Below are 23871 nucleotides of genomic sequence, written 5' to 3'. Positions count from 1 at the left end.
CGCACCGGGCTAATTTTCTATTTCTTTTTAGTAGAGATGGGGTCTCACTCTAGCTCAGGCTGGTCTCCAACTCCTGGCCTCAAGTGATCCTCTAGTCTCCCAAAGTGCTAAGGATTACAGGCCTGAACCACCTTGCCTAGGTGGTATTTATTTTTTTAAAAAAAGCCTCAAAAACAAAAAAGGCCATAAAAACGTTGCTTTTATGATTGAAACGTAACTGGCATGCTGTCACACGTCCACTTGCTGCCAGGACGTGAGCTCGGCACACTGCTGTCACCACCGGGCAGCACCCAGTGCCCAGGCCCTGCAAGGAGCTCATGATCAACTGGGGCCTGACACATGCTCAGTGAACAGCGACCCAGCTGTCACCCTTCAGGGCCCTGCACGATGCCACAATAAACAGATGACAGCAACATCCAGAAAAAAACAAACCCCTAAGTCTGGCCGGTATTCAAAGAAAAGTCTCTCTAGAGCTGACGGCACAACGAACGAAGCTCTCTTTACCCGACTTTAGGTCACTGTCATGCCCTGACTTCCCCCGGTGGCACCTCTGACCCTTCCTCACCCTCTGGGCAGTCCCCGGGTCACCTCCACTGCCACCCACAGACCAGCGGGCCTGACGGCCAACAGCCACCCTGAGCCCGAGGCCGTGGAGCCAGCTGCCTCCCAGGCCCCTCGTGGGGACATCCCCCAGGCACTTGGCTGCGCAAGCGCAAAACGGACTCACTGGCGCCCACCAGCGCCAGAAACATCTCCCTGTGTCCCCCTCTGATGACCAAGGGCGGCAGGTTCTGGCTCTAAAGCCTCTACAGTCATCGATGCCATGTCTGCCACCCCACAGCTGTCACCTGTGAGAAGCAAACGCTCCCTGCCATCACAATGCCACAGGGGCCATTCCTCCCACACGACCCTGAAAGGCCTGGAGGTTTGCCCACACCCCCACTCCGCACCTCGGCCTTCTGTCCAGGGATGGGAACGCTTTCTCAGGCAGGGGCAGGCGACAAACATGCTAGAACATGCTCGACCCTGCAAGCCATCCAGTCCCTGCCACAGCCACCGCCTCTGCCCGTGCAGCGGGGAGGCACTGCAGACAAGTGACGCTCAAGTGAGCGTGGCCGTGCTCCGGCCAGGCTGCGTTTCCGCACGCAGGTGCAGGTCACCTGGGCCCTGGCCGGCGCCTGTGGGCCCTGCTCCAGCGAGAAGCCTGCTCTGCACCCCCAACCTTGGGGCCTTGTGCGTTCCTGTCTCGCCCAGCATGCCTCGGGTTCTGGGGTCCCTCGATCCAGGAACACGCTCGCCCTCTCCTCCAGGCCCCGGCCACTCGTGGGGGCAGACGGTTTGCTCTGCACACGCGGGACCCTCGCCACACTTCCTTCTGGCCCTCTTTCCACACAACGCCTCTTTCCCACCTGCTCCAGACCCCGCACACCCGACCACTTCAACTCCTACCCTGCCCCTCGGCCACGCCACGTTCTCTAGTGACGTGGTCTCCCCACAAACCCAGTGCTTTCTAAAGAGCTGCGGTGGTTTTGGTCACCACTGTATCAGTTCCTACTTTTAGTGGTTATGATAACAGAAAGTGACCTGAAATATCTAATTTCAATAATTTAATAAGTTTTCTTTCTGGACATATGCATGTATTCCACAGACATTAAGAAAAAAGAGGCTGGGTACAGTGGCTCACACCTGTATTCCCCCAAGGTGGGAGGATTGCTTGAGACCAGGAGTTTGAGACCGGTCTGAGCAATATAGCAAAACTCATGTATACAAAAAATTAAAAAACTAGCTGGGTGTGGTGGCACAATTCTATAGTCCCAGCTACTTGGGCGGCTGAGGAAGGAGGATCTGTTGAGCCCAGGAGGCTGCAGGGAGCTGTGATCACACCACTGTGCTCCAGCCTGTCTCAAAAAAAAAAAAATCATGTTTTTCTGTAGGGCACAGGGAACTAAGTGCTATAGCCACAAAGTCACAGGTGCTGATTGTACTAATCAAATATGATACCCTTATTTAATTTGTTCACACTTAGTCTGACTTCAATTTTATTCCTCTTTTCTTATTTTATGCGTACTATATTTTTTTGGTCTTTTACCTCTTTCTATAATTTGGTAGCTTGGACCAATTTCTCTACATTCCCCCTTTTCTTTCCTGTTAAAAGTTATTCTTGCTTATCAATTCTGCAGTCCAATGTATCATATTTATTGTGTTATCAAATAACAAAATTATGCCCCACCAAGATAATGGTCCTTTTACTTTCTCACCCACAACTTTCTAAACTCCTAGGTTTTGCTCAGTTTACAGTCCTTGGCTCTAAGCTGTCACTGGGTTTTCCCTTATAAAAATACATCAATTTTTCTGTTTCAAGAATCCTTGCTTAAGCCTTACTGAACCATTAAAAATCTGGCCTTTGAAAATTTATGCGCATACACACATATAAACATATAAAAGATATACACAGAATGCCAGAATAAAAGGCACCAAAACTTTTTTACTTTCTTTTCTATGCTTTTTGGCCTTTGCCCATGTTCCCGTCTTGACAGAGCCCAAGAGGGAAGCGCCCTGGGGCCCCGGCCTCCCCGCCCACCCCAAGTCAGCCTGGTGGCAGAGGGGCCTCCCGCCACGAGGGGCAGACTCCCGTCGCACCCTTCAAGTCCGGCAAGGGAGCTTCTCCTCCCTGACCTCCACTCCATGACCTCCACTCTCTGACCCACGGCGTGCGAGGGAGACTACGGGGAACCAAACCGTTCGGCAAGAAAACGGGCCATGGCGTCTCCACAAAGAGCGGGCGGCGGGAAACGCACCACCTTGTCCGGCGTGTTGAGGTAGAGGTCCAGGATGTAGCGGATGCGCTTCTGCAGCATGGCCGCGTCGTCGTCCGGGTACATCAGCCGCATGAAGTCGGGGTTTTCCAGGGTGGCCACCGCCAGCTGGCAGATGGAAGCCTGGTTCTCCTTGGCGGCGACGTGCATGATGTTGTACCTGCAGCCTTCCTGGAAGAGAGCGCACACCTTGAGCCGTTTCTGTCAGAGGCGGTCGGACCCCGTCGCAAGCGCGGTGATCACAGTGGCGCTCGCGCAGCGGAAAGCAGGCTCACCTGCACGATGGTCGGGTTGTCTCCCGAACCGATCAGATACCGGGGATTGCTCCAGACGAGGTCGCAGAAGGTGTCTTCTTCTCCCTTCTCCACGGCTTTCCGAAGCTTGGCAGTGAGGTCCTGCGTGCGGGGATTTTTATAACTGTTCGCTCGCTCTTTGTTTACGGTTTCTGATTCAGACAAGCTCAAACCATCTGTCATTAAGAGACAGAATTTAAAAACACTTAATTTCACAGACAGTTTCTCATCACCTCCTCTGTGCTATGCTGAGAGGATAAACGGCTTTTCTGCAGGAGCTTCCAAGCCACTTGGGAGAAACAGGTAAGGAACAGCAGCACGAGCAGCCCGCACTCTGCTACGAGCAGGCAGGTTGGGGCGCACCCAGACCCCACCAGCATCTGCCTGGGAAAGGCTTAGTGAACTTTGAAAGCTCAGCCAGCTTTTGGCAGCTGCAGCCAAAGGAACACCACCAGCAGGCACACAGGACCCTCGGTACACAGGGGACACCCCCGAGAGGGGGACTGTTCCACACGTGATTCGCGCCAGGGGAACTTTCACAGACTGCAGAGAGAAATCTGCAAACCGCGAGGAATCATTCTGGTTTCTGTGTAGGAAGCACCTGGATGAGGCTGACTGAGGGGGCAGGCAGACAGCGGTCCTAACTGAAGCCCAGATGTGCAGGAGACAGCGCCCTCCCCTGGAGCCCACCGGCCGGGGAAGCGGGGCAGCTGTGAGCGGGGCAAAGGAGGAGCCCTCCATGAAGCTGACTACCAACGGCCTCTGCAAACAAGGCCTTGGCCCTGGGTCGGGCGGTAGGTGTGGCCAGGTTTCTGGGGGGACAGTCCTGCTGGTGAGCCTAACTTCTGTAGCCGCCCCAGTCCCAGAAGTGGGCATGGCTTCAGGTGGGGAAGTAGACTGGTCTCAGTGTAAAAAAAAGACCCCGAATCCAACAGGCAGCAGGGGAGATGAGGGAACAGACGAAGGACTGTTCCTTTCCGAATTTCTCCACCCTTACGATGCGAAGTGCTGGCGTGTCAGCCTCAGCCCCATCCCCTCCACCCTCGTGGAGAAGATTCGTTGCCACATATCAGGAAAGAGGGCACAAGAGAGTCCGGGGCAAGTCTGACAGGAATGGCAAGGTGTGAACTGCTATGCGATTCACCTTTCAACTCACCATTGCTAAAGAGTGGTGCTGTTTTCACAGGAGAAAGTGGTAGCGAGGTTTTGCTTGGAGAAGGGAAATAATCACAAACTCCCCTAGCAAACTTCTCAGCATCTTCTCTGGTTGAAAAAGCTTTAAATCGGGACCCTTTGATCATTTTGACAGCTTGCAATGCTTCCTTTTTATTTTCATAGACGTGGACCCTTTCTGGTGGGAAAAGTAACACAGGAGAGTCAGAGAAGAGCGGCCGCAGCGCTGCCCCGTCGACCCTGGGCTCGGCGATCTGTGAAAACCGCAGCCACCCGGCCACCTGAGCCCAGCCTTGCACTCACAGTTCAGGTTTTCAATCTTCAAGAAAAAGGGCCAAAAGAACACAATCAGCTTGATCATGTGTGTTGTGAATAACGTGATATATATTTTATACATAAATGTAATTTAGTATCCCAAGATACCATACTAAAAAGTAAGTTTCATATGGATTAAAGATCTAAATAAAGGCCAGGCGTGGTAGCTCATGCCTGTAATCTCAGCACTTTGGGAGGCCAAGGAAGGAGGATCCCTTGAGGCCAGGAGTTTTTGATCACCCTGAGCAGCACAGCCAGACCCTGTTTCTACAAAAAATTAGCCGGACATGGTGCACACCTGTAGTCCCAGCTACTCAGAAAGCTGAGGCAGGAGGATTGCTTGAGCCCAGGAGTTTGAGACTATAGTGACCTATGATGATGCCACTGCACTCCAGTCTAGGTGACAAAAAGAGACCCTGTCTCCTCAAAAAAAACCTAACTAAAAATAATTGTTTGGCCGGGCGCAGTGGCTCATGCCTGTAATCCTAGCACTTTGGAAGGCCGAGGTGGGCGGATTGCTCGAAGTCGGGAGTTCGAAACCAGCCTGAGCAAGAGCGAGACCCCATCTCTACTATAAATAGAAAGAAATTCATTGGCCAACTAATATATATAGAAAAAATCAGCCGGGCATGGTGGTGCATGCCTGTAGTCCCAGCTACTCGGGAGGCTGAGGCAGGAGGATCGCTTGAGTCCAGGAGATTGAGGTTGCTGTGAGCTAGGCTGATGCCACAGCACTCACTCTAGCCTGGGCAACAAAGCAAGACTGTCTCAAAAAAAAAAAAATTAAAATTAAATAAAAATAATTGTTTAAAAAAAAAACGTGAAAATATTAGCAAAGAATATAAGAGAACTTTACACATAACTTTGAGTAGGCTGTGCCTTTTCATACCTGCCAAGAAACCATCATTAGAAGGAATCCATAAAGGACGAGACAGTTCCGAATATATAATAGTATTAAAAGTTCTGTATGAGAACTACCATAATCAAGTTTTGTACAAGATTATCATAAATACATAAAATACAAATACAATGGTGGACTTGGAGAAAAAGATATTTAACAATATAATAAAAGAATGGTTAATGTCCACTGTTTGATACAGATGGCCAATGTATTGACAAGCAATCATCAAACACAGACCATAACTGTATAAAAAAGGTATTTAACCTAAAACAAGATAGCCAGTTCCCTTTACTCAAAAGATAAATGGGTACTGTTGTCGTTCTGAATAAAAAAAAAAAAAAGATAAATGGGAAGTTTAACCACACGCAGTACACATGGCAGAATAGAAACAAAACAAGCACTTCTCCCTTTTTAGATGGAATGTTGTATGTTTTGGAAGGTGGTAACTTTCTTTCTTTTCTTTTCTTTTTTTTTTTTGAGACAGAGTCTCGCTTTGTTGGCTAGGCTAGAGTGAGTGCCGTGGAGTCAGCCTTGCTCACAGCAACCTCAAACTCCTGGGCTCAAGCGATCCTCCTGCCTCAGCCTCCTGAGTAGCTGGGACTACAGGCATGCACCACCATGCCCGGCTAATTTTTTCTATATATATTAGTTGGCCAATTAATTTCTTTCTATTTATAGTAGAGACGGGGTCTCGCTCTTGCTCAGGCTGGTTTCGAACTCCTGACCTTGAGCAATCCACCCGCCTCGGCCTCCCAGAGAGCTGGGATTACAGGCGTGAGCCACCACGCTCGGCCGTGGAAGGTGGTAACTTTCAAAGTGTTAAAAATGCTACCTTTTGACCCTATACTTCTACTTGCCATTTTAACAAAAATAAAAACAATGTGCATTTATATATATTTGCACTTATATTAAATTCAAAAATACACATATACTACGTATCAAAATATATATGAAATATAAAAGCAATGTTTATATGTATGAATGAAAAATAGCCAGATCAGGTGTGGTTACTTCTAGGGAGTAAGATTTGGGTGGGCAGGAGAGAAACTTCACTTTTACTTCAGATACCAAATATGTAATATACACATCATAAATGAATGTTTTATAATCAACTTTCATGATAAAGACTAACAATACAAATTGCGTCATGACCATTTCACAGTGTCATTAATCTTCTTTAAAAAGATCTTATGATTGAATAATATCCCATTCTACTCACGGTGTGAAATCAACCCACCTCCTGTTCTTGGGCATCACAGAAACAGCACCACAGCAGGGTGTAGTTCATGACATTCTAATGGACACCGAGCGCTCACTGTCTTTTGCTACTGCTATCTATTAAGTCCTTTGCAGTTCTCTGACGTTGAAACTTATTTATACATTCCTTGGCCATTTGCATTCATTAATATAAAAGGTGTATGGGTTATAATGAATTTGAAAAAGCCGGCCAATCAATATCTGTAAGTCAAGTGCATCTCACAGAGTCCCATTTTCCTAACAAGTTGTTAAAATTCTTATATAGATTTATGTAAAATTCAAGAACGTTCTATGTAAAAATGTTAAACTGTTTCTTTTTTATCTATAGCTTTCAATTTTCAAAATCCCACCCTCCCCATAGGTACATCTGTTTAAGGGAGAACAGCACAATGGTCACATTACCGTTTCTCGCTGGGATGTCCTCGTAGGCGGGGCACACCCCGTAGTACAGAGGCGGCTCCTTAGAGGCTGTCCCTCCGGCTCCGGCTCTGGCCCCGAGGGTGGCCGCAGCACTCAGGGGCACCAAGCAGGCCTGCGGCGTGACAGCATCTTCCTCTGGAGGATTCAGGCCTACGCTATAACCAAAGTCTCTGTCTTCAGAAAAACCGGGCTGCTCGGTGGGGTTCCCTGCAGCAGACTTCAGAAACCTCTGTGTGTCTTGGCTTAGAGATGCGCCACCTGCCTCATGGCCGGGAAGAGAGGAAGGCAGCCTTCCTCCTTGCTCTAGTAAAGCCTGAGCCAGTTTTTTCTCAAAAATGAACCGTGTGGTGGATGTAATGGGTCCACATTTCAATCCGGCTTTGACCACTTCTCCTCTAAGGTCATCTGGATTCAGAAGTTTCAACCGAGCCAAGACAGCATCCATTGTCATTTCACCTAGAACCAAGACAAAAAACCCTAATTTGATGGCTATAAGCACATGTTTTTGTATTTAAAAAAACGTTTAAAAAACCTGGTTTCAAAGTTTCATTTCAACGCAGTGTTTCTCCATATCCTTTGGACTCTATAAATCATCTATGGTAATTTTTGTAAATTATATACTTCCTCATCTATAATAATCTAAACAAAATTAAAACAAGCAGTTTCTGGTTGACTTGGGTAAGAATCTCATAACCTAGTTCCATCACACATTACCACAGGTTCACGTTCTCTGCAGGTCAGTGCACTGCGGGGACAGGCACATTCCTCTGTCATTACTCTGGCTGGGAGTACAGCTTGGAACAAATCCCATGGAGGGCAGGTGGACACTATCCACCAAAATTCCAAGTCTAGGCGAAGCACAGTGGCTCATGCCTGTAATGTTAGAACTTTGGGAGGCCTAGGCAGGAGGATCCCTTGAGCCCAAGAGTTTGAGACCAGCCTGGGCAACATAACAAAGCAAGAACCCATCTCTAAAAAAATTTTTTTCTTTCAAAATTAGCAGGGCATGGTAATTAATGCACACCTGTAGTCCTAGCTACTTGGGAGGCTGAGGCAGCAGGATCACTTGAGCCATATACAATCCATCTCAGTGACACTGCACTCCAGCCTCAGTGACAGAGTAGAGACCCTGTCTCTAAAAAGAAAAAAAAAAAACGAAGAAAGAAATTTACCCTACAGATATATTTGCATTTTATTTCATAAGCGATGGGAAAGTATGCAAAGATTTAAACAGAAGGGCCACACAGCTCTGGCAGTCATTTTGCTAATACTAACAACAAACAACTAGCGTTTTATGCTTTTGGAGGATTTCCCTGTGCCCAGGACCTGGTGATGTTCTAAGCATTTGGCGTATATTATGTCACGGAAGAGTCACGACAACCCCGTGTGGAACGGATGGCCACCCACCGCTCCCCTCCACTTTACAGAAGAAGACCCTGCAGGCGAGACAGGCCAAGTGACTTGTCCGGGTCATACAGCTATCACACAGCGGACCTGAACCCGCACTGGAGCTTAGGCCGGTGCTCTTGGAGAACAGTGGCTAAATTTATGGCATACAGATTACGTGTGGCCAGCGGGACTCAGGGGAGAAGGCAAGAAATGTCGGGGCACAGACGACTGTGGCGATGACAGGGACTCGAGGAACAGGCCGTCTCAGCCACAGGCCGATTAGCTGCCACAGGGCAGGGCTGGAGGGACGGCAATGGGCCGCAAGGCACCCACATTTCCAGTCCAGATGCCAGGGAAGAGACTCCACTGAGGCAGAAGATGTTAGAGATGGAGCCAGTAGAGGGAGATTCCTTTTTCCCAAATATAGGCATCAAGCCTTTCTATTTGATACCCAGAGGGCATTTGGACTTTCAAGCCTGAGGTTTAGAAGACAGGAAGTTCAGCGTGGGGAAAACCAGACTTGGGAATTACCAGCATGTGGACGGTGGTCGCAAAACCAACAGACTAAACCAGGGATAACAGGAACACACACAGACAGTGAGCCTAAAAAGGAGTCTGAGTAAGATTAATGATTAAAAGACACGAGGAGGAAAAAAAAAAAAAAAAAGGAAAAAAAATTTAAAAACCACGAGGAAGGAAAACTCAAGGCTTGGACACATTACATCACTGAAACTGAGAAGCAGAGGGCTTAGGAAGTGTTTCCAGGTGACATGATGAGCTGTCTGGGACGGGCTTTAATTACTTCAGCAGAGAGCAAGCACAGGTAAAACAGGACTCACAGAATACGAACACCTGTTGAAGCTAGGCGGTGGGTATCAGCATTCATTAAATTATTGTATCTATTTTGTGTATTTCATTATTTTAAAAAATTTTTATAATGCCACCCCCCCCCACTCCAAGAAGATTTCAAAAATAACAGTTACTTATTTGCAAAGGGGATATTAGTCTTTTAAACAATGAATGCATTACTCAGCCCCTTCTTACAGCTGCCAGAGAACCTGAAGGTAGAGCCTGCTGACCGGGAGATTCTGCCCAGCGATCAACACCTGATCAGATTCTCTGTACACACAGACACAGCTCAGCGACCACACACTGACAGGAAGGGCTGTACAGAATCCACAGCGGAAGTGGGCACACAGGTGGTCAAAGCCACATGCAGGGCAAAATCTGAGGGGAGGGAGCAGCTGCGAAGATGCTATGAATTAACAGGGACGCTCCTCTCCGTCCCTGGCAGTATTTCATACAATCTCTGTAACCTTACTCTAAAGCCACCTTTTTAACTTGGGCTAGCTAGAAGGTTTTGTCCTCGTAACCAAGCAAGCCCTCAATAGGACAGTTAATTACATTAAGTTACTAACTGTGGCCTTGGGCAAATCATTTAAGCTCTAATATTCGGTTTCCTTATCTATAAAAATGGACACACCAATACCTCTCTTTCGTAGGGTATATAAGATATAGATAAAATAATGCATGTAAAGACTGTACACTGTGTCTGACACTAAAAAATTATTCATGTCAGACACAGCTATTAAACTGTTAAGGAATATAGGCTTATTAATCTTTAGAGTAAGTACATAACATGCTAGAAAGTCAGTTTGAATAAAAATAAAAACGGACACTCTCTTACTAATATTCTTAACACGAGATACAAGTGTCCACTCAAGTGTACAAAGAAACAAAGGATAAAGCAGAAACTAGTAAGATTGGTTATCTATAGGGTGGGTGGGACCAGACAGGAAGAATGGGAGAACACGGAAGGGACAGAGGGACAGTTTTTATATGGTTCTGACTTTTAAAACATGTTTGTCATCCACATACTCAAGAAATAAGTAAATAAACAAAAAGATGGGGAGACCCCCAAATGGAATGCAAACCACAACCGATAACTCTAACTGTATTACAAAGTAATAACATAAAGGTGGGAGGACTAAAGCAACTCTGGGAAACACAAGTGACCATGCACTCTAAGGACACAGACAAAACGAACTGCACACAATCGCCACACTCCAGGTAGCAGGTGTTTTCCACTACGGTGCAGGTCACCTGGTGGAAGCTATTTCACGTGTGCTCTAGGACTGCGCGAATAACTGGAGCGCGCTGTGGCTGACGAGAGCCAGGGTTCCCTCGGACAGAAAGGGAAGTGGGGCGAGGACAGGGACAGCCAAACCCCTGTAAAGTGCAGGAGCGAACACCTGAGGAGAGGGGAGCCGCCCGGCCTCTCCAGGGCTCAGAACGGCCACAGACAACACGAGAGCAAGAGGCACGGCTGTGTTCCGATAAAACGGTAAGTACAAAAACAGGTGGGGCCAGATTTGACCCTTGGGCTAGAATAAAACCAGTGCTGCTGCCTTGGAACTGGAAGTATTAGTAGGACCCCCTGGTCTTTGATAGATGGATTAAGATAAGAGAAATGGAGTTAGGTCTGTAGATTGGGTAATAGTGTTGCATCAATGTTAATTTCCTGGTTTTCATTTTGTAGTGTGATTATGTAAGACACCAATATTTGGGGAATCCAGGAGATGGTAAACATGATGTAACTTTTTATTCTGAAATCGTATGGACTCAGAAGTTCTTGTAAGAATCATACAAAGAGGTCCTGTGGACCTATCACCCAGCCTGACATCTTACATTTCCAGGCCACACGATCAAAACCGAGAAACTGACACAAAACAAACCAGACCTCGGACCCCACCAGCCTCTGCAGGCTGTGTCTTTGTATAATTCTGTGACAGTTTACCACACGAACAGGCTCCTGTAACCACAGCGACCTACGGTCACATGCAGAACGGTCCTGCCCCACAAAGACCTCCCCCTGCCGCACTCGTCACCTCCCATCTGGCCCAGTCCTCAACCCCTGGCAACCACTCACTCGTTCTCCATCCCTGTAACTCTCTCATTTCAAGAACGTTATGTGAACGGGACAGCAAGTGCAGAACTTTTGAGACTGGCTTCTCTCACTCAGCACAGTGCCCTGGAGACCCATCTAAGCTGCTGTAGGGACTGAGTAGCACCCCGTGGCACGGACGTGCCAGTGTTAAACCATTCACTCCCAAGGGACATCTGGGTTGTTTCAGTTTGGGGCAATTACAAACAAGGTTGCTGTGAACAGTCATACATGGGCTTGTGTGTGGAAGTTAAGTTTTCATTTGTCTAGGATAAAAATCTCAGGAGTGCAGGGCAGCTTTACCTTTCTGAGAAATTGCCAGACTCATTTCCACAGTGGCTGTACCACTTAACATTCCCACTAGCAATGCACGAGAGACCCAGTTTCTCCACATCCCTGTCAATTTGGGGTAATATCAGCATTTCTTTTGATTTCAGCCATTCTAATAGGTGTGTAGCAATATCTCACTTTAGGTTTAATTTGCATTTCCCGCCAAGCCTGGTGACTCATGCCTGTAGTGCCAGTGACTCAGGAGGCTGAAGCAGGAGGATTACTTGAGCCCAGGAGTTCAAGACAAGCCTGGGCAACACAGCAAAATCCCATCTCTTAAACATTAAAAAAAACTTGTATTTCTCTGCTGGCTGATGATGTTGAACATCTTTTCACATATGTTTATTTGCTTTGTACTATTTTAGTAATCTTTTATTGAGTCTAAAATTATTTCAAAATGAAAAGCTAAAACTTAAAGACAAATTCTTAATGAAAAAACACTCCAAACTCTAATATCTTAGCCCCATACCCGTACGGCACGCACACCGTTTAGCTTCAGTGTCTGGGTAATGTTTAGTCTCAGTGTCCCACACTGAGTTTTGTGGCACAGCGTTGACAGTGTAAGCGGACAAACCAGCGCGCTATTTATCAAAGGTGCTGCCTGAAACTCTCTTAGGGGACACAGAAGGTAGAACCCGACAGGACGGAAGGTGCACCAGACCCAGTGCCAACAGACCGACGTCCCAGCCGGTCCTGCCACCAGCCTGTGTCCCAGTGGGACACTGACCTTCTGGGGCCTGTTTCCTTGGCTGTGAATCCAGGACGTGAGAAATAAGTTACCCTAAGGATCCCTTTAGCCCTAAGATCCTAAAGTAGGGTCATCAGTTTTGTTTTCTGCTCAAAAAACTTCATCTTCCTGTCAGAGTACTTGAGACACTCGTTCATCCTCCAGGAAGAGACCAGATGTGGACACAGGGCCTCCGGAGGAAGTGCACGCGGCAGCGGCCACGGACCCCGAGGCCATGGGCTGAGGAGGAGGTGAAGACAGACTGCTGGGGACGGGAGGGAGGGCTTCTCAGTCCAATCAGAGCCTCAAAAACCAAAACACCCACACCAGAGCTCCAGACTCACAGCTTCACCCAATACCTGTACGCTTTATCTCCAGGTCTTTTCTCAGACACCAGACGCACGCCCAGCCTCCTCCACAGCGCCGCTTGGATGACTCCGGTAATTACGATAACAGGCAGCACTCATTAGTGCCTCATATGCACCACGCACTGTACTTACTCCACTATCAAACCTTACTGACTAGGTGCCATTATCACTCCTAGTTTCCAAATGAGCAGGCTGAAAACAGAGTTGTCAAGTGCAGCCCCACGGCAGTAAGTGGTAGAGCAAGGAGATGAACTCACACAATCTGATGTGTGAGCCCCTACTCAATCATTACAAACTACTTTCCTCAGTGCCCAACAGTCTGACTACAAAAAGGAAGAACAGACTCAGTCTCTCTGACTATAGTCTCACTGCACGCTGCAGAAACCAGATGTGTGGGGTCCTTCCGCATCAAGCAAGAGAGTAATTCTGCAGTGGACGGCAGCGGGATGTCCTCTAACTCAGTTCTGTCCTAATGATATCTACTGGAGGTAGCTAGCGTCAGACCCTACAAGTCAAGGGCTCGGTCCCACAGACGGCCCCGTACTTCCAACAACTCAGGCTGTGACCTGTGTTTAATCAAGGTCCCCACGACTCCCTCCTCGGGTTCTGTTAATTCGCCAGAGTGGCTCACACAACTCAGGGAAATGCTTCACTTACAGTTACTGGTGTATTATAAAGGATTACAGGCCAGGCTCGGCGGCTCACGCCTGTAACCCTAGCACTCTGGGAGGCCGAGGCGGGCGGATTGCTTGAGGTCAGGAGTTCGAAACCAGCCTGAGCAAGAGCGAGACCCCGTCTCTACTAAAAATAGAAATAATTGGCCAACTAAAAACATCAGAAAAAATTACCGGGCATGGTGGCGCATGCCTGTAGTCCCAGCTACTTGGGAGGCTGAGGCAGGAGGATCGCTTGAGCCCAGGAGTCTAGGCTGACACCACAGCACTCTAGCCCGGCCAACAGAGTGAGACTGTCTCAAAAAAAAAAAAAAAAAAAAAAAAAAAAAAAGGATTACAAAAGATACAGTTGAAGGGAGACACATGGCAAAAAAGTGGGAAAGGGTGTGAAGCTTCTATCCCTCTCTGGGCACACCACCCTCCAGCAACTTCCACGTGACATCTGGAAGCAACCTGAACCCAGTCCTTTGGGGCTTTTACAGAAGCTTCATTATGTAGGCACCGCTGGTTAAACCACTGGCCATTGGCGACCAACTTAACTTTCTGCCCCTCTCCCTTGCTTGGAGGTTGGGGATGGGGCTGGAAGTCCAACCCTCTAATCAGACCTTGGTCTCCCCTGGGACCAGTCCCCACTCTGAAGCTACCTAGGGGCTGCCAGACATCAGTCAACTCATTAGCATCCACAAACTCATCACTTCGGAGATTCCAGGGATTTTAGGAGTCTTACGCCAGGAAACCAGGATGAAAACCAACTATACACTTCACAACGTCACAGTTACCTTAAATTTAAATATTTGAAATTACCAAAACCCAACTCCTGATCTGCTTCACTGGACAGTCTACCCCAACGCAATAAATAACCACATCCTTTCACTTCCTCCTGCCCCAAACCCTGGAGTTACACTTGCTTTTTTTTTTTGAGACTGAGTCTTGCTTTGTTGCCCGGGCTAGAGCGAGTGCCGGGCTAGAGCGAGTGCCGTGGCATCAGCCTAGCTCACAGCAACCTCCAACTCCTGGGCTCAAGTGATCCTCCTGCCTCAGCCTCCGGAGTAGCTGGGACTACAGGCATGCGCCACCATGCCCGGCTAATTTTTCCTATACGTATTAGTTGGCCAATTAATTTCTTTCTATTTATAGTAGAGACGGGGTCTCGCTCTTGCTCAGGCTGGTTTCGAACTCCTGACCTCGAGCAATCCGCCCGCCTCGGCCTCACAGAGAGCTGGGATGACAGGCGTGAGCCACCGCGCCGGCCTACACTTGCTTTTTCTTTGTCTCACCTTATATTCAACTACCAGTAAACTCCACAGGGCTTCAGGTCGAAAACACATCAGCGACTCTTGTGACTGCCGCCCTGTTTCAAGCCATGGATCCCCAAGTCTTGTTTCCATACAGCAAGAACCTACCCCAACGCCTGGCAAGGGGCTTCAGCCTCGCCTCCTCTCCTCGTCTGTTCTTGGCAACCTCGCCGTTGATGGCAGGCGCGCTCCGGCCTCGCAGCCTTCGCAGAGGCTCTCCCCTCTCCTGGGCATGCTCTCACTCTAGAAACCTACACGGCTCACTTCTGCGCCCGCCCCGGGGGCGCCCCGGTCTCCTCACAATTCGCATTCCAGCGGCCAGATGAACTTTCCAGGGCGAGCCCCGGGCCGCGTCACGCAAAACAGAACTCCCGCTCCCCTGCCCCGCGGACGGCCGCCCCGCGCCCCGCCGCTCCCCGCACCCGCCGCCAACCGGCCCCGCCGAACCGCTCCTCCCCGAGCCCGGCGGGGCGCGGGGCCCACCGCCGACCGGCCCTACCTGGGTCTGGGGCCCCGGCTGCGCGGGGCGGCGGCGCGGGGGTCGCGCTCCGGCCCAGGCCCCGCGGCCGCTTCTCCAGCCGCCGCACCAGCCAGCGCACGGCGATGAGCAGCACCGAGGCGCCCAGCAGCTCCCAGGCCAGCGCCGCCCACTCGGCCGCCGCCAGCCGCGGCCACAGCATCGCCGCCGCCCGGGCCGCCGCCGCCGCCGCCACCGAGGCCTCCGGGGTCCTGCGTCGCCGCGCCCCGCGCCGGGCTGCCTGCGCCACTGCCTGACGGCGTCGAGCGCGGGCCCGGCTGGCGCGGGGCGGGGGCTGCACGCTCGGGCACGGGCGTCCGCCTCAGCCCTTGGGCGCTCGCCGAGGGAGCGCGGCCGCGGGTCCGGCCCCAGGCGGCACGGGGCGGGCGAGCGCGCCGTCAGGCAGCAGCGCGGGCATCCCGGGAGAGGGGTCCTGATGCGGGCGCGGCGCCGCGGCGCTCGGGGATGACGGGAGAGCCCTCTGTCTGACGTAGCCTGCCAGCGACTGGGCGAGGCAGCGCGGGCGCCCGGGCGGGCGCAGTGGCCAGGGAGCGCTAGGCACACCCTTGGGTCGCACGTGCCTCGGACCCCAGACCCCCGGCATTTGCGTTTCGTCCTCCCCGGCGGCCACGACTCTAGAGCAGTTTCTCGCCGGTAGGAAAGCAGCAGATCGGCCGCGCCGCGTGCTTGGGAGAATTACTGTTTCCTGTTAGCCTTGCCTCTGACTTTATCTCCATCTGGCCGGTCGGATGTGTATATTCTTGGTCCGAGTTAATTTTTTAGTTTCTCACCACCCTGTTCCTGAGCAATCGAGGAGGTGCATTGTCGTCCTCTGTACCGTAGGGTTCCATCCGTAGGAGATTCGTGCAAAAGACGGAAAACTGCAGAGGTTGTCTGGGGGTGGGCAAGGCGGTGACTGCAAAGTCGCCTGGGGAATGTTCGGTGTGATGAAGGCGCTGTGTCCTGATTATGGGGTCACACAATTGCATGTGCTTGTCAAAACTCTCAGGTACAATAAAGGGTGAATTTTACAGTGTGTAGTTTATGTCTTAATTTTTTAATTAAAAAAAGACTTAAAGATGTAATTGATGTCCTTGGTTTTAAAAAGTCAATTTTGCCTTGGCTTTGTAGGTGAAACAATGAAAACAAAAATAAAATCATTGATTCACGCTAGGTGGCACAGGCTTGTAGTACCAGCTACTGGGGAGGGTGAAGTAGGAGAATTGCATGAGCCCAGGCCGTGGAGGCTGCAGTGAACTATGATCATACCACTGTACTCCAGCCTGGGCGACAGAGCAAGACCCTATCACTCAGGGAAAAAAAACAAAAAAACAAAAAAAACATGGTACTAACAGTAGGTTGGGCATAATGGAAGAAAGGGTCAGTAAATTTGAAGATGAGTGAAATGTAAAGTAAAACCCCAATGAAATGCCCACGAGAGTGGCTAAAATTAAAGGAACGACAATATCAAATTTTGGTGAGGATGTGGAACAGTTTTGGAATTCTCATCCATTGCTGGTGCGAGTGTAAAATGAGTTAGCCACTTTGGAAAATAGTAAGGTACTTTCTTATAAAATTACATGTACTCTGCTATGGTCTGGATGTTTGTATCCCTCCAAAATTCATATGCTGAGATCCTAACCCCCAACATGATGGTGGTGTTGGGATGTGGGTACTATGGGAGGTGACTAGGCAGAGCCTTCATGAATGCCATCAGTGCCCTTTTAAAAGAGACAGGAGAGAAGCCCCTTGCCTCTTACATAATCATGCAGGGACACAGCAGGAAGATGCCATCTAAGAACTAGAAGTGGGTCCTCATCAGTCACTGAATCTGCAGGTGCCTGATCTTGGTCTTCCTAGTCTTGGTCTTCCAGTTCCTTCAGAACTGTGAGAGATTTCTGTTCTACAAGCTGCCCAATTTATGGTATTTTGTTAGTGCAACCTGAAACACTATAACAGCCTCCTGATTGCTAGGTCACATTGCTAGGTCATATACTGAGAGGAATGAAAATCGAAGTCCACAGAGTTTGTTCACCAATGTTCATAGCAGCATGATGTCCCAAACTGGGAACAACCCAAAAGTACATCAACAGGTGGATGGATAAATTGTCAAATTGTAATAAGATGGTATGCTATCATGTGGTTGTACACTATTCCGCAACAAGGGTGAATCTCAAAAGAGTACTAAGCAAAAGAAGCCAAACACAAAAGCGTGCATACTATACATTTCCACTTATATGAGTCTTAAGGACAGGCAAAAGTTGTGATGAGATCAGAGCAGCAGCTGCCTCCCATGGGGTGTGGTTAGCTGGAAAGAGGCAGGAGGGAACTTTCTTGCTCCCTGTATCTTGTTTAGGTTGATAATAAAACGAGCACACATTTGTCAAAACTCACCGAACTGTGGCCACGAGAATCACAAGTGGAAAAAAAATGCATCAAATTGTATACTTAAAATCTGAATCTTTTTGTACTATAAATTATGCCTATATATAAAATAATAAAGAGTGTCTTCTTGGAACGAAACCTTACTGTTATTTGTAATTACTAAGTACTGTCAGAATAGATCTGTCCTCAGCCTCTCCCCAATTTTGACCTTTTTATAAGTATGTACTATTCTGTGAGAGCACAGGCTCTGGCCAGACCACTGGGGCTGGTATCCTGTCTGCCCCTGCCTTCTGGGGACTTGGGTGAATGACTAAATTTCCCTGTGTTGCATTTTTCTCAATGGTAAAATGGGGATAACAATTCCTTAGAGGCAAGGTAATACATGCCAGCCCTTGCTACAGAGTCTCCATATGGTAAGGGCTTAATAAACATTAGCTGTGGCCGGGCGAGGTGGCTCACACCTGTAATCCCAGCACTCTGGGAGGCCAAGGCGGGAGTGTTGCTTGAGGTCAGGAGTTTGAGTCCAGCCTGGGCAAGAGCAAGGCCCCATCTCTACTAAAAATAAGTCAGGCAGGCATGGTGGTGCATCCCTGGTGGTGTGCCCAGACCACTGCCCCGTCCCAAACGCTGCCTGGTAAGCATTGCCTTCGTGGAGGGATGTTTCCACCACATGCGTCACTGCGAGGTGTGGGAGCCCCCAGCTGCCTCAGGCTCACACCCACACCCACACCCACCTTTAGTCCTCGCAGCCTGTGGGGGCCTGTCTTTGGCCGTCCCCGTTGCTGCTGGAGGCAGCCTGGGAGCGTGGACCGGCCAGCAAGTGCTGGAGCCAGGCTCGTGCCCAGGCCATCCTGAGGGCTGTGGGCACGGATGGCACTTAGTGACACCCCACACACAGACAGGGACATAGGGCATCACAAATAATGGCAGAGGTGGCTTGGCATCACAGTTTAATGTTGCCCACTGTTTCCAGGAAAAAGGCCTTTGTCAAAATACACTTTTTTATCAGAATCTGCAATGTTCGTTTTCAGACGAAAGCGTGCGTAAAGGCAAGCAGAGGAATCCACTAAACACTTCTGACTTTGGAAGTTACTGCTGAGAATTCCTTCTCATCAAGGAAAGGCTTGAGGACTCTTCTAACAAATGTTACATTTACCCATCAAGCTGGATAGCAGGTGTGTGAAAAACCCTATTTTATATATCCACCATGACCTGCTTCCTAGCATTGCATGAGGCATCAGGCTTCTGAATGACCTGGTGATTTTTAAATACTGAGTCTTCCATCAGGGATAAGTCCTTGGTCCTACGCTCACCCCAAATTCCTGACAGTACGTGTACCACTCAAGGCCAGGAAACAGCTACCTGTACATCTATGCCCAAACTGCTCCCATGATGCCCACTAATAGCTTTGTGAGAGGACGCAGGATGGAGTGTCTGTTTGACAAAGTAGATACAGCTTAAAAGTAAATCTGTCAACCAGCTAGTTGCCTGCAAACGCTCAGCAACTTTACATACGAAAGGACAAAGTTCACATACATATAAGCCTCCTCAATGGTCACTGCAGACAGAAAAGTATGGCGTCCTCAATACCTCACCACAAAATACGGCACCAGGCAGTTTTCACTTAGATCTGTATGGCACCGAACTGCCGGACCCCTGGGCAGGGAAGCTGGTAAAGTGAGGATGTGCAAAGACACAAATCCCAGCAGAGTTAAGTCCCGTCACTACTTCTCTCCTCCTCTTCTGTGCTCTTTAAACCACGCTGGCCCTTAGCAACATTTATCTGAGAACTCTGTACCTGGCAACTCTTACTGATCAAAGCCAGAGTGCGCTGGGTGGCACAGGGTAGAGATCTGAGAGTTACAGTGCCACTGTATCCGTGACAACCCGAAGAGGTGGGGCTAGGTGGTGACACTTGGGAACTGAGCTGGCGGCCTGAAGGATAGCCACCTACAGGCTCACCCCTCCTTTTGTGTTCCTTGCAAAGGGCAACCACTACAGTCTGGGCTGAAAAGGGGAGAGATGTGGGCAGCTGCTGCTCTGGCTGCGGCCAAAAGCAACAAGAAGTCAGATTTCACATCCTGTCTGAAACTTTGGCAGAACAGCAAAATTATCTTTTAAAACAGAGTGTGCAATAAGATGAGATTAAAAAGTTACTCCCAAATATGACAAAATATGAATATTAAAATGAAGCCCCCCCATGAAATATGAAAATCTTTACAAAAAATAGTTTATTGCACAAAATTTAAAGAATTCCCAAGCACACTTAAATTTATAAAAATCAACATGCTTTTTAAAGTTACAGTTTGTTATACATGGTGACACCTTTCCTCTGAACAGCCATAACTTGAGGATTCTTTTGTGAGGAAATTTGTAATAGGAATGAATAACTTAAAACCACTGAATTTTCTCTAAATTTTAGACCCTCTAAAACATTCCCCTCAAGGATCCTGTTGTAACCTGAGACCACCATATGATGAGATTCTCCTTGAACTCTGGGTCACGGAGCCTGTCAGAGGAAGGCTCAGGTCACAGCCTCATTCCTGCCGTGCGAAAGGAAGGCTCCAGGGCACGTATCTTCTACTCCAAGAATGTGAAGCGTATGCTGGTCCCTTTCACTCCTACAATCTTTACACACGACATTGAATTTTTGTTAAAAAAAATACTCGTGGAACTAGGAATATCCGTAATGGTGACTCTGCAGGCCCACAGCTTTTGCAGGATCCTGTACCGAGAAAAGCAGGTTTCCAATGGAGGGCGAGGCGAGGCTAACGGTGCCGTCCTCGTGGGCACCGTCCTAGGAGCCAGGCCCGGGACGGTCAGACTCACGTCCTGCCAAAAACACTGCCTGGTGCACACTCCAAAGACCAGAACCAAGGCACATAAATTGATAAGATCCGTGGCATCTGTCTGACATGCACCATGGAAAGAAAATCAATGAAAACCACACTGCAATAAGTTTTTTGGAACATAAGAAAAACAGGTAGTGACATCACAAAGTGCCCAAGCTGACATCCCCTGCAATAGGACTCAGCACACAGCGTGGGGCTGAACGACATGCACAGATACGGTGCAACGGCGACCCGTAACACTCCAGACTGGACTGCTGTTTTCCACGAGTATATTCCAAAATTCCCATTTCTGCCCACAAGAACAACAATAATTCAAACTTCATTCACTGAGGAATCTAGCTCTGGGAGGTAGAAGAGCCAGGAGAGTCCCTTGGAGACAAAAAAGCAGGCAATTTAGAAATCCGACTTCCTCTGTAAGGTGGCTTCTCAAGGAAGCCCAAAGGCAGTGTCAGCGTGGACACAAGAGGCCTCACGCGCCCAGAGCCACAGGCTGTGCATGGAAATCCAAGGAGGGAACCAAGACTCACCCTGCAGGTGGGAACAGAGACAGGCCAGGCCCTTCCGGACCAGAAGAGGGTCCCAGGGACAACTGGCCCAGGGTGACACAGAACACCAAGAGAGGTGCTGACTCTGAGGGCTTATACACGCACACCCACACACTCTCATGCACGTGTCACATGTACACACAAGCACACACGCAGGACAACCAGACAAAGGGGGAAAGGCATGAGGAGCAGAGACCTGCTTTCACTTGGTGAATACATTCAGAATTAGTTTATCCTAAGAGAAAAACATACACCGTGAACATCACTCACTTGAAGACCATCTACACGCAAGGAGAAAGCAGCTCTGCCATAGAACGGGTCTGAGTGTTATTTCTTGGTTTTAAAATTAAAACAAAGGATGAGACAGCCAAAATAAATAAGAACGTAGGTTACCATTTTCTTTCTAATGGTACAAAAACAATTTAGTCAAAAATGATCTCCAACTTATATAGTGAAGTTTTCAAGTATTATTTCAAAATTAACCCTGTACAAATGATACATGTATTTTAGAAGTTCAAATACTTGCTAGAGGATATTTTTTAAACCCTAAACGTCTTTGTGGTTAATGTCACCTCAACCTTATCAGTTAACTTTCTGACAGTATGTTACAAGAGAACACAAACCGCTGCTTCTCCGCAGAACAGACATGTAACACACGTGGACATGAGCACTGCCCAGGAACACCGAGAGGGGCCACATGGACCCAGTCTCTCTCTCTCTCTGCTAACCCATGCCAATAAATATTGTTTTAGATTTTCTTAGCAAACTAGGGGGGAAACTTACAGGCTCAACTCTCCCAGTGACTCAGTCCCTGTGAGAAATGTGCATCTCACACGCTTAGTGCCGATTTTAAATGAGGCGCCCGTGACTGAGGCACCTCAGGAGAACAGCCGCCTCCCTCGTGGCGCCGCCTCTGTGCTCTCGTGACGCAGTGTGACCATGGAGGGTCTGGGGGTTCTCTAGATGACTACACCAACAGAGGCTTCCTGCAGGCCCCGGGGAAGATTTCTCCCTCGGGGCAGAGAAATGTGAGCGCTGGAGAAAAGCTGTGACTGCCCCTTGTCCCTGCGGGCAGCCCCTGGCTCCTCTCGCCCTCTGCCTGCCTCGGCCCGCCCCGGCTCTCCCTGCGCTCCCTGAGCATCAGGCCGGCGCGAGGCGGCCCTGGAGCCCTGGGCCTCCTGGACCTCAGGTCTGACTGAGGGTTGACCGGCTCCTGTCCGGTGGTCTGACAGGAAGAGACCAGGCTGGAAGGAAAGACCCTCAGAAATAAAGCAAAACTAAACAAAGAACCCTTTCTGTGTAAGAATATTTGGTTTCAGAATGTAAATAATTATATTTCTTAGAATAAAATCTTCTGACTGATATCCCTAAGTCCTACATGTACATTATTTCTGGGCAGCAAATTTTCAAAAGGCAATCAATAGAAAGACAATCGTGTGAGCACAGACTTCCTAAAGACTAGATTGTGATTTTCAGTATTTACATACGTGTCCTGTGGAGGGATGGCTATTGAAAACATTGATAAAACAAAAGCCAAAGGTGTAAATGAAACTTCGTTTCCGCAGGAGAGCCAGGACCGAATGCTGCGCCCGCAGGCCGCCCACCCGCTGCCGCACAGACTCGTCCTGCAGCTTCTGCCCACACTGGCTGCTGCCACTCAGCCGCCTCTGCTGCGAGTGACCCTCAGACACAACCAAAACGTCCTCGCTGAGCCCTGAACTAGGTGTCTAAGATTTGCCCATTTCGTGGGAAAAGCTAACTGTGATATTCAAGTGACTATTTCTCTAATCCTTGGCTCTCATTCTGTCATTTTACTTCTTGTTAAAGGCAAAAGCAAAACTTAAACTTCATTTCTTAGAAAAACATACAGCACACAATCAAATAAATAATATTGACAAAAGAGTATTCCTTTCCACAGTTACAGACACCTGGTGGTGAGGCTGCGGCAGTCACTGTCCCGGTCCTTCTTTGGAAGCCCTGCTCTGACTGTGTGTCTGCGTGTCGCCCTGGGGGTTGGCGTGGTCCCCCAGGAGGGCAGGGCCCGCAGTGGCTGGGTCCGAGAGGCGGCCCTCCGCCGGGGTCCAGGAGGACAGGGACTCGTGCACGGTGAAGGTGTGCTCCTCCATCTGGCGCTGCAGGCTGTCCATCTCCTGCCTGCCAGGCGGGAGGCAAAGGAAGAAAGCCCCGGTCACACAAGGCCACGCAGAACCAGTTACCCACGGGCTCATCCCTGACCAGCTCAAACTGAACGGCAGCTCACGCCCTAGCCCTGGAGTTGGTTCCTAGTGCCCTCAGAGGCCAGCACCACCAGCCGAGGCTTTGCTCAGCAGGACTTGAGGTGTTCTCAGCATTTTTCTCTACACTGTGCCTCGGGCTTCTGCCCCCACCAGGAATGTGGGAATGACACAGAATTGAGGGCTGGACTCTGGGTCACTGTGGGGCAAAGCTGTCCCTGAGGCCAGTTTCACACCTGACTCCCCTTCATGGCCATACTCTACAAGCATCGGTCTCTTCTGCCCTGAGCTCGGAGGCTCGGCCTACACACTGGTGAGTCACAGTGTCTGGCCTTCCAGCTTCTAAGGGCCTCTCAGGGCAGGTCAGCTTCAGGCAAGTCTCACCTTACAGCCTGGAACCAGAGGCCCTGTGGGTAGCCCTGCCCAACACAGACCT

The 23871-nt window shown here is 49.3% G+C and overlaps 2 protein-coding genes across 6 annotated transcripts in view; both read right to left on the bottom strand.

Annotated features, from left to right (window-relative positions):
* Positions 1 to 16684, bottom strand: part of ANKLE2 (ankyrin repeat and LEM domain containing 2) — a 30982-nt gene extending 14298 nt beyond the window's left edge. Inside the window, exons 1-5 of one of the 2 annotated variants that reach the window (XM_075996396.1) lie at positions 15402 to 16684; positions 7158 to 7631; positions 4266 to 4460; positions 3092 to 3285; positions 2802 to 2987 (exon numbers count right to left, since the gene is read on the bottom strand). In XM_075996396.1, the coding sequence (XP_075852511.1) occupies positions 2802 to 2987; positions 3092 to 3285; positions 4266 to 4460; positions 7158 to 7631; positions 15402 to 15582 (1230 nt within the window). In that variant the 5' untranslated portion in view covers positions 15583 to 16684. Of the gene's footprint in view, positions 1 to 2798; positions 2988 to 3091; positions 3286 to 4265; positions 4461 to 7157; positions 7632 to 15401 lie in introns of both variants that reach the window. The other variant, XM_012747626.2, reaches the window with a different exon arrangement.
* A 3336-nt stretch (positions 16685 to 20020) lies between these two features.
* The window catches only part of GOLGA3 (golgin A3), a 46782-nt gene continuing 42931 nt past the window's right edge, over positions 20021 to 23871 (bottom strand). For all 4 annotated transcript variants that reach the window (XM_075996392.1, XM_075996395.1, XM_075996394.1 and 1 more), the window contains exon 24: positions 20021 to 23355. In XM_075996392.1, coding sequence (XP_075852507.1) covers positions 23151 to 23355 — 205 coding nt within the window. In that variant the 3' untranslated portion in view covers positions 20021 to 23150. The remainder of the gene's footprint in view (positions 23356 to 23871) is intronic.

Source organism: Microcebus murinus, chromosome 22 (assembly GCF_040939455.1).
Source record: "Microcebus murinus isolate Inina chromosome 22, M.murinus_Inina_mat1.0, whole genome shotgun sequence".
NCBI classification, from domain to species: Eukaryota; Metazoa; Chordata; class Mammalia; order Primates; family Cheirogaleidae; genus Microcebus; species Microcebus murinus.
The sequence above is the reverse complement of the archived record's forward strand: the minus strand, read 5'-3'. Positions and strand labels throughout refer to the sequence as shown.